This window comes from Amphiprion ocellaris, chromosome 12 (genome assembly GCF_022539595.1).
Source record: "Amphiprion ocellaris isolate individual 3 ecotype Okinawa chromosome 12, ASM2253959v1, whole genome shotgun sequence".
NCBI lineage: Eukaryota > Metazoa > Chordata > Actinopteri > Pomacentridae > Amphiprion > Amphiprion ocellaris.
The window spans coordinates 251,835-262,781 of record NC_072777.1 but is presented as its reverse complement, the minus strand read 5'-3'; the positions used below and the strand labels follow the sequence as shown (position 1 = coordinate 262,781).

At 39.7% G+C, this 10,947-nt stretch overlaps 1 protein-coding gene across 1 annotated transcript; it reads left to right on the top strand.

Moving 5' to 3' along the window:
- Positions 1–3,320: 3,320 nt before the first annotated feature.
- On the top strand, positions 3,321–10,947 carry LOC118469213 (activating signal cointegrator 1 complex subunit 2 homolog). Its single transcript, XM_055016134.1, has 3 exons — positions 3,321–3,502; positions 5,192–6,043; positions 8,696–10,947. Exons 1-2 carry the CDS (start codon positions 3,495–3,497, stop codon positions 5,775–5,777), a joined length of 594 nt encoding a protein of 197 aa, XP_054872109.1. The 5' UTR covers positions 3,321–3,494; the 3' UTR covers positions 5,778–6,043; positions 8,696–10,947.

Genomic DNA, 10,947 nt, shown 5'->3' with positions numbered 1-10,947 from the left:
CCCGACAGACGGGGAGACCCCCCCCTCAACCAGCCGGCCGAAGGGACCCATGGACAGCACCCCCAGCAGCAGACCAGCCCCCAGTGTGGAGGACCCCCCCGAGGAAACACTGGAGTTAAATAACTAAAAATTTGAAACTACAAGATAGAATAAAAGACCTATAACATAAGTAAAAAGGAGAAAGGTTAAAAGGGTAAAAAGAAAATAAATAGAAAATGATAAGAACATAAAGATTGAAAAGGTTAGTTAAAGCCTGATTAAAAAGGTGAATCTTTAACTTTCCTTTAAAAACATCGACAGTCTCTGCAGTCCTGAGGTTCTCCAGCAGGCTAAAGAACCTTCTGTAGGCCTCTGTGTTTATTTAGTGCTTTTTACTGCTTTCTGTTTAGAACGTCTTTGGGTGTGAACAGATATTTAGCGTCACTGTAAAGCTTCATTCTGGTGTTCTATATCTCTGTAGGCCTCATGAGGAACCCAAACCACAGGAACGTGTCCAGATGGATGCAGATGATCCAGATTAGAGTCAGTTATTTTTATCTTCAACATCTCATCTAATGGACCAAAGACTGGAAACTCTGGAACTCATTCAATGTTCAGGATTTCTGACAGACCAGGAGATCTGGTGGTTCTGTTGACGTTCCTTCTTCTTCTGTTCTACTGTCTTGGTTCTGTTGACGTTCCTTCTTCTGTTCTGTCGTCTTGGTTCTGTTGGCGTTCCTTCTTCTGTTCTGTTGTCTTGGTTCTGTTGACGTTCCTTCTTCTGTTCTGTTGTCTTGGTTCTGTTGACGTTCCTTCTTCTGTTCTGTTGTCTTGGTTCTGTTGGCGTTCCTTCTTCTGTTCTGTCTTCTTGGTTCTGTTGACGTTCCTTCTTCTTCTGTTCTGTTGTCTTGGTTCTGTTGATGCTCCTTCTTCTGTTCTGTCTTCTTGGTTCTGTTGATGTTCCTTCTTCTGTTCTGTTGTCTTGGTTCTGTTGACATTCCTTCTTCTGTTCTGTTGTCTTGGTTCTGTTGACGTTCCTTCTTCTCTTCTGTTGTCTTGGTTCTGTTGGCATTCCTTCTTCTGCTCTGTCTTCTTGGTTCTGTTGACGTTCCTTCTTCTTCTGTTCTGTTGTCTTGGTTCTGTTGACGTTCCTTCTTCTGTTCTGTTGTCTTGGTTCTGTTGATGCTCCTTCTTCTGTTCTGTCTTCTTGGTTCTGTTGACGTTCCTTCTTCTGTTCTGTTGTCTTGGTTCTGTTGACGTTCCTTCTTCTGTTCTGTTGTCTTGGTTCTGTTGGCGTTCCTTCTTCTGTTCTGTCTTCTTGGTTCTGTTGACGTTCCTTCTTCTTCTGTTCTGTCTTCTTGGTTCTGTTGACGTTCCTTCTTCTGTTCTGCTGTCTTGGTTCTGTTGATGCTCCTTCTTCTGTTCTGTCTTCTTGGTTCTGTTGATGTTCCTTCTTCTGTTCTGTTGCCTTGGTTCTGTTGACATTCCTTCTTCTGTTCTGTTTTCTTGGTTCTGTTGATGTTCCTTCTTCTGTTCTGTTGCCTTGGTTCTGTTGACGTTCCTTCTTCTGTTCTGTTTTCTTGGTTCTGTTGATGTTCCTTCTTCTGTTCTGTCATTTTGGTTCTGTTGATGTTCCTTCTGCTTCTGTTCTGTTGTCTTGGTTCTGCTGGCGTTCCTTCTTCTGTTCTGTTGTCTTGATTCTGTTGATGTTCCTTCTTCTGTTCTGTCGTTTTGGTTCTTGATGTTCGTTCTTCTTCTGTTCTGTTGTCTTGGTTCTGTTGACGTTCCTTCTTCTTCTGTCCTGTTGTCTTGATTCTGTTAACATTCCTTCTTCTTCTGTTCTGTTTTCTTGGTTATGTTGATGTTCCTTCTTCTGTTCTGTCGTCGTGGTTCTGTTGACGCTCCTTCTTCTGTTCTGTTGACTTGGTTCTGTTGACGTTCCTTCTTCTTCTGTTTTGTTGTCTTGGTTCTGTTGATGTTCCTTCTTCTGTTCTGTCGTTTTGGTTCTGTTGACATTCGTTCTTCTGTTCTGTTGTCTTGGTTCCGTTGATGTTCCTTCTTCTGTTCTGTTTTGTTGTCTTGGTTCTTGTTGATGTTCATTCTTCTTCTGCTTTGTTGTCTTGGTTCTGTTGATGTTCCTTCTTCTTCTGTTCTGTCGTCTTGGTTCTGTTGATGTTCCTTTTTCTTCTGTTCTGTTGTCTTGGTTCTGTTGATGTTCCTTATTCTGTTCTGTCGTTTTGGTTCTGTTGACGTTCCTTATTCTGTTCTGTCGTTTTGGTTCTGTTGACATTCGTTCTTCTGTTCTGTTGTCTTGGTTCCGTTGATGTTCCTTCTTCTGTTCTGTTCTGTCGTCTTGGTTCTGTTGATGTTCCTTTTTCTTCTGTTCTGTTGTCTTGGTTCTGTTGATGTTCCTTATTCTGTTCTGTCGTTTTGGTTCTGTTGACATTCGTTCTTCTGTTCTGTTGTCTTGGTTCCGTTGATGTTCCTTCTTCTGTTCTGTTTTGTTGTCTTGGTTCTTGTTGATGTTCATTCTTCTTCTGCTTTGTTGTCTTGGTTCTGTTGATGTTCCTTCTTCTTCTGTTCTGTCGTCTTGGTTCTGTTGATGTTCCTTTTTCTTCTGTTCTGTTGTCTTGGTTCTGTTGATGTTCCTTATTCTGTTCTGTCGTTTTGGTTCTGTTGACGTTCCTTCTTCTTCTGTTCTGTTGGCTCGGTTCTGTCGATGTTCCTTCTTCTGTTCTGTTTTGTTGTCTTGGTTCTGTTGATGTTCCTTATTTTTCTTTTCTGTCATCTTGGTTCTATTGACGTTCCTTCTTCTGTTCTGTTGTCTTGTTTGAACCTCCAGGTGGATTTTTGACCCAGAGACTCTAATAGACGTTCCGTGTTATCTCCAGAGGAACCTCCAGATGAACCTTCTGCCAGCAGCTCTGAGATCAGTTCATGTCTACGTGTTAGTGTTGCAGCTCCGTGACATCCTTTTACACTCAGCTGACAGTATGAGGTCACCAGCTGCTCCACTCACTCTCCAGCAGTCACTGCACTTAGAATGTTCTGCTGGGTTCTGCTGGGTTCTGCGGGGTTCTGCTTCTGTGTTCTTGTCTAAGGTGCTGAGAAACTGATCAGAGTTGAAGCATCTTTAACATTTTCTTCTCTCCATGTTGTATCGCTGATGATGGTTTAAACAGCAGTAGATGAACGGTGAGGAGGTCAGAGTTCCTCTGAATGTTCTTCAGGTTCCTGCTCGATGAAGGATGAGGTACAGAACCCACCAACAGTCTGATGGATGAAGCTGTTGGTCTGATGGAGCAGGTTCAGAGGTTTCAGTAGCAAACTGAAGAGGACATGTTCAGGATGTTCCTGATGTTCCCGATGCTCATGATGTTCTTGATGTTCTTAATGTTCTTAATGTTCCTGATGTTCACGATGTTCTTGATGTTCTTGATGTTCTTGATGTTCACCATGTTCCTGATGTTCCTGATGCTCCTGGACAGGTCTACTACAGACCCAGAGAAGCTACTATGTCAGTGTGAGTTGTTGTTAATATTCTGAAGTAGTAAATGAGGAGTTTTCCTTCAGTTTAAATCCGTTAACAGACAGGAAGTCTATATACTATATACTATAAATACTATAGTATTTATAGTATTTGTAGTATATATTCTATATACTACAAATACTATATATATTATTTACAGTATTTGTAGTATATATTCTATATACTATAAATACTATATATATGTTTATAAGCAAACTGACTTCCTGTTGTTTGTTGTTCTGCTTAACATTGTATTGTTGTTGTGTTGTGTTGTTGTTGTTGTTGTTGTGTTGCTGTATTGCTTTTTATTGTGTTGTTGTCTTGTTGTTGTGTTGTTGTATTGTTGTCTTATTGTGTTGTTGTATTGTTGTTATATTGCTGTATTGTTGTGTAGTATTGCTGTGTTGTTATGTTTTTGTATTGTTGTGTTGTTGAGGTGTTATATTGTTGTATTGCTGTTGTGTTGTTTTGTTGTTGTTGTGTTGTTGTATTGTTGTTATTGTGTTGTTGTTGTTGTATTGTTGTTATATTGTTGTGTTGTATTATTTTTGTGTTTCTGTATTGTGTTGTATTGTTATTGTGTTGTTGTATTGTTGTTGTGTTGTTGTTTTGTTGTTTTATTGTTGTTGTGTTGTGGTATTTTGTTGTGTTGCTGTATTGTTGTTGTGTTATTGTTCTGTTGTTGTGTTGTACTGTTGTTGTTGTGTTATTGTTGAGTTATTATGTTGTGTTGTTGAGGTGTATTATTGTTGTTGTGTTATTGTGTTCTGTTGTATTGTTGTTGTGTTATTGTGTTCTGTTGTATTGTTGTTTTGTTATTGTGTTGTGTTGTATTGTTGTTGTGTTGTGGTATTGTTGTATTGCGTTGCTGTATTGTTGTTGTGTTATTCTATTGTTGTTCTGTTGTTTTGTTGTTGTGTTGTACTGTTGTTGTTGTTGTGTTATTGTTGTGTTATTGTGTTGTGTTGTTGAGGTGTATTATTGTTGTGTTATTGTGTTCTGTTGTATTGTTGTGTAATTGTGTTCTGTTGTATTGTTGTTTTGTGTTGTATTGTTGTTGTGTTGTGGTATTGTTGTATTGTGTTGCTGTATTGTTGTTGTGTTATTCTATTGTTGTTCTGTTGTTCTGTTGTTGTGTTGTACTTTTGTTGTTGTTGTGTTATTGTTGTGTTATTGTGTTGTGTTGTTGAGGTGTGTTATTGTTGTGTTATTGTTGTGTTATTGTGTTGTGTTGTTGAGGTGTGTTATTGTTGTGTTATTGTGTTCTGTTGTATTGTGTTGTTATTGTGTTGTATTGTTGTTCTATTGTTGTTGGGTTGTTGTGTTGTCTTATTGTGTTGTATTTTTGTTGTATTGTTGTATTGTGTTATGTTGTTGTGTTGTTGAGGGGTTGCATTGTTGTATTGTTGGTGTGTTATTGTGTTGTATTGTTGTTGTATTGTTGTTGTGTCATTGTGTTGTGTTGTGTTTTGTTGAGGTGTTGCATTGTATTATTGTTGTGTTATTGTGTTGTGTTGTTGAGGTGTTGTATTGTTGTTGTGTTATTGTGTGTCACGTGTTGTTGTGCGTTTTGTACATTTGCTGTTTTTCTAAAGGAATTCTAACTTTCGGAATCGTTTCTATAAAAACTATTAAAACTTTATTGACCAATACAAAACTGTTGTTGTTGGAAATCTACTGAAGCTGCTGGAACCACGTCCAGATGGACATCAGGAGGACATCTAGGAGCGGGTTAGGACCTGGACCACAGAACCAGAGGACCTGGACCAGGACCGGGACCACAGTACCACAGCACCAGGACCAGGACCGGGACCACAGAACCACAGGACCAGCAGCAGGACCTGGACCAGGACCAGGACCTGGACCACAGAACCACAGGACCTGGACCAGGACCAGGACCACAGAACCACAGGATCTGGACCAGGACCAGGACCACAGAACCACAGGACCAGCACCAGGACCACAGGACCAGGACCGGGACCAGGACCAGGACCACAGAACCACAGGAAGGACCAGGACCTCGACCAGGATCAGGACCACAGAACCACAGGACCAGGACCACAGAACCACAGGACCAGGACCACAGAACCACAGGACCAGAACCAGAACCACAGGACCAGAACCAGAACCACAGGACCAGGACCACAGAACCACAGGACCAGGACCAGAACCACAGGACCAGGACCAGGACCAGAACCAGGACCAGAACCACAGGACCAGGACCAGGACCAGGGCCGGTTCTGATGAGGCTGGGTTCAGGGTCTGCTAATTTCTGTTCTGAACAGGTTGATCTGAGGAAAACTTTCTGACTAAAACATGCTAATTTTACATTTTTTGATTCAGGCTGAAGTTCTGGTTCTGTGGTTCTGGTTCCGGTTCTGGTTCTGTGATTCTGGTTCTAGTTCTGGTTCTAGTTCTAGTTCTGTGGTTCTAGTTCTGTGGTTCTGGTTCAAGTTCTGTGGTTCTGGTTCTGTGGTGCTGAGGTTCTGGTTCTGTGGTTCTAGTTCTGGTTCTGGTTCTGTCTTTCAGTCTCCAGTGAGTTTGTTATACGTTCTGTCAGGATGAAACCTGCTGATTGTTTATTTTCTGAGTAAACAGGCATCTCATTGGTCCAGATTGTTTGTTCAGCTGAACAGAGGAACTCGATTGGTCGAGTCTTCCTCTGCTGGAGGCTGGAGGTCGATGTAGTTTTACAAACAGATCAGAACTTCTTTAGTCCCGTTAATTCTGACAAAACCTTCATCAAATCCCCAGAAATGTAGAAGATACAGAAGAATAATAAGGAAATCACAAATATTAAAGAAAAATGTTAAAACAACACATTAAAAACTGTATACTATATATATATATATATATATATATGTGTATATGTATGTATACGTATATATATATATATATACACATATATATGTATATATATATATATATATATAAGTATACATACATATACGTGTATATATATATCTATATATATATAGTGGTGGGGCGCGATTAAAAAATTTATCTAATTAATTACAGGCTTTGTAATTAATTAATCGCAATAATTGCAGTTTTGTCAAATAGCAATATTTGACACAATAAGTGAAGTTTTTCAATTCAAATAAAATTGTGGTTGACAGTTGAATCAATGAATAGACATATACGTGTTTATAATTTAAAATTTATTTTAAAAAAGGAAAATGGGACATATAGAAAAAAGTGATTTTGATGACTTAAAGCCTGAATTTAGTTGTTTTTTCCACTGTATGACACATAAAATCAGCATAAGTAGTTCAAGGAGCTTCAGAAAGTTGAAAATCCAGAGATTCATTCTGTTTCCATCATTTCTGGGTCTGATAATGCTGTCATTTTGATGGTTCTTTTTTATAGGAATATTAATTTTTATTTATGTAATTTTTTATAAACAAAAAGTTTATAATTAAGTTATTAAAAGAGATATTTTTGTTGTTTAGGTTATTCCTCCTCCAAGGAGGCAGAGCCTCGACGGAGTAAAAACTTAAACCACAAAAATGTTTCATTTCTATTTATCTGCATTTTTCATCTGTCTGCTACATTCACAGATTACTGCAAATCTAAGTGCAATTATAGCGATTTTATTCAACATTTTAAGACTTTCTGTAAACTCAAGCACTGTCTAGAAAAGTCGTCTATTATGGGATGGCTACACCGTTAGCCGTTAGCATGACTCGTAGCTAACGTTAGCTCTGGTGCTAACAGCAACATGTTTTACATTGAGGTGATACCGTCGGCTTGAAGTGACGCAGTGATCAGAAAACTCTTTGTTGTACAATTTGCACACAACCAGGCTTTTATCCAAGCTGCCATCAGGAAGATTTTTAAAAGGAAACTTTCTGTTCAACAAGTTCAATCTCGTCTTCCTTCACTGTTCACCAGTGCCTGACTTCACTCAGTGCTTCCCGTGCTTCTTCTTCATGGCTACAAACAGACTTTAGGTTCATTACCGCCACCTAGTGGGCTGGAGTGTTCATCAGAGTTACTGGTGTGCCAGAAATGAGGGAACTGAGGAGGGTGCAATTAATCGAGTTATCATTTTTAACGCGTTATTTTTGCTGTAATTAATTTATCGAAATTAATACGTATACATACATATACGTATATATATATATATATATACGTATAAGAAAAATCTTATTAAAAATGTTCTAATATCAACAAGGTGTTTCTGAAAAAGACAGAAAAATATTCAAAAAATGTCAAAGTAATAAAATGTAAGGAATAAAATGAGCAGAAGTTTTATTGAAGTGAAAGAAAATGTTTGAAACTGATTCAAGAATGTTAAAAAAAATCACAAAATGTGGTGAAAAGAGGAACTCTGCTAATAGAACGTTCAGAGTGAATAATAAATATATATAAAATAATAAAACATCCCCAGAGTTTAAAATCAGTAAATGTCCATAAAGCTGACCCCAGGTCAGCCCCAGCAGCACCAAAGGTTCTCCTCTGGTTGATGTTTTCAGGACTAAAGCTCTCTGCTTTGCTTTGGGTTCTGCGGTTCTAAAAGCCTCCAGTTCTCCTCAGAGCTGAGCTTCAGAGCAGCAGAACAAATGCAGATCTGTGGCGTCTGTAGGTGGAGGAATCAAAGGAGGTCTTCAGAGGCTGAAGGTGAACCTCTGAAGTCGTCCTCTGGAGGCGTCGTGTTGGAGAACGTGTTGAAGAACGTGGTCCCTCTCCAGAAGCTTTACTGCTTGCAGCTTCTTGCTGACTCAGAGGAGTTCGAGTCAGGCCAGGCCACGAGGAGGAGAAGTTCTCATCTGGAGTCTGGATCCGGGACAGATGTGTGTCTGCTGAGCACATGGCATCGTGTTTTCTGCAGAGTCAGTTCTGTTCTCCAGCAGCAATTGATTTTCGCTGCGGCTTCGGCAGCCAAAAGCAGTTAAAAATACCCGGCCCGACCAAATGAGGTGCAATTTGTTTGTTTCTCTTCAAGCCTGTAAAGTGGAACCATGTGAAGCAGAGACTTATATCTCCTCCAGGCGTTTCTTTCTTGTCTTCTTTGAAAATAATTGGAAATGTCGATATTGTAGTTACCACATTTCAAACATAATTACAAGCTGTGGGCATTGTTTGCTTTTCTGATGTGGTCCCACGTCTATTTTCTGTTGCATAAAAACGCTAAATAAGCATGAATGTTCTCTTTTTCCTCTCTTTGTCCTAATTTGTTTCCAGAGCCTTCTATTAAAGCTGCAGCTCCAGAGTCTGATAGCAGACGACACGTTTGAGTCCATCTAGAGGTGATGAGAGGCTGGATCTGGACCACGCCCTGCACGGTGGTGAGGTGGCTGAGATGAAGCCGGCAGGAACCAGACGGAGAACTATAATCACCAGAAGCTGTAATCACAGGCTGAGGTCTGGAGGAGGTGTCCTCTGTAGGATCCAGCTGCTGCTGAGACTTTATGGAAATAAACTGTCCTGCTTCTCCACAGCTCCAATTAAAGGATGGTCCTCCACCTTCTGTTTGTGGTTCTTCAGAGGTTCTTCATGTTTATTCTTTGGTTCTCTGACAGATAACAGCCTGAAATCAGAACATTATTTTATTCTGGATGAATCATTTGTTCTATAAAACATCAGAAAACAGAGAAACGTTCTTCACAGTTTCACAAACTGCTACCGTAGAACATGTTCTGTTGGACCAACAGTTCAGAACCTAAAATATTTAATGTGTTCTAATGAAGGAACCCAGAGATGCTGCAGGTTCTTACATTTACGGGTCAAAAATAAATGTTCTTGAGCTCCTTGTGCCTCCAGCTGTGGTGGTTCTTCGGCGGTTCTGGACCAGAACTTTAAACTTCTGTGATCTCTGATGGCTCCAACTCCTTCTGCTCATGTGCACTAACTCTGTTTACATATTCATATTTTTGAGGATTTTTTTAAAATTTAGTTTTATTTGTATATAGTGTGCCATTTTCTATTCTTATCTATAGCTGGGGGTCTGTGTGGAAATACAATGACAAGAAAGATTCTTGATTCTTTTTTAGTTTTTCTGGATTTTTTCCATGTAGGAAGTTAAAAATGTGAACTTTGTGAATGATTTCAGAGATGCTGTTGGTGGGCTAACAGGCTAACATGCTAATAAGCAACAGTCTAATAAGCTAGCATGCTAGCATGCTAACTTGCTAATAAGCTAACAGGCTAATAAGCTAGCAGGCTAATAAGCTAGCAGGCTGCTTGACCATGTTTTATCCCTGTTTCAGGTGAATTATTCTGCTCTGTGATTTCAATGCATCTTCAGAGAAAAACAACAAAGACTTGTGACTTTAATGTTTGGATTCTTTCAGATGTTTGTTCTGCAGATTTAAACGATCAAACTAAAGCTGTTTCTATCAATCATCATCTTTCTGTTGTGAAATATTTCCAACAGAGCTGCAGCTTTATGGACAACATGATGATCAGGATTATTTAGCCCAGTTATTCACTGACTTTAGGGCTAAAATGTGATCAGAGTGAGTCTTTAATGTTGCCCTTCATCTGTGTTTAAATGTTAAATTAATCTCTTCTCCCTGCTGCTGCTTTCAGCTGAACTTCTCCCTTCAAACCAAGATGCTCAGATTGTTCAAATCTTTCTCCTAAATCAGTCGAAGGAATGTTAGTTTGGCACAGAGAGTCTGAAGTTAAAGTCCTGTTCTGATAATTCACCGTCTGTGGTTTCCTCAGGCTGAAACATTTTTAAAACTTCTTTCTTTGCATATTTCACAGAAACGCTCTGTCCTATCAAAGTTATTTGGTGTAGTTTGTCTGTGCACTAAATAATTTACAGACTAAACTCACACAAATAAACTCACACAGGTGAATTCATACAGGTAACTGGTACATAAAAACCCATACTGTTATGATTCTGCTTCTGTCCCTGTTCCTTCTCCCTCTTTCTCCCTCTTTCCTTCTTCCTCGTTTTTCTGACCTGTCTGTCTTCCTCTGTATCTGTCATCTCTCTCTCTGTCTCTCACTGCCTGAACTGCTGATTGCTGCAATGAAAGTCAGCTGTGACAATCAGCTCACCTGTTCTCCACCTCACCTCCAGCTATTTAAGCTCTGTGCTGTGATTGACTCCCTGCTGGATCATTGACCCACATGCCTTCATGGACTCTGCTTTTGGACTCTGTTTTCCCTTCCTCTGGATTTCCCTCACTTGGACTCATCAGTTCTTCTTTTGGATTCTAGCTAGCCCTGCTTTTGTCTCCAGCCAGTAGCTCCAGTCTCGTCTCTGTTCGTCCCAGATTTCCTGAGCCTGCTTCCCTACCCCTTCTGTTGTCAGTTCCCCCCATCTTGTAAGTACTCCTCCTTCGCATAGTTCTAGTTTAGTGATCTTCTGTTTATGAATTCAGTGTTTGTTAGTAGTGGTTTGGTTTAGTTTTGTTTCCTCCCAGTTCAGTTCTCCATTTATGTATTGTTTTAGTTCTCTGGTGTAATAAAAGCCTTTCCTT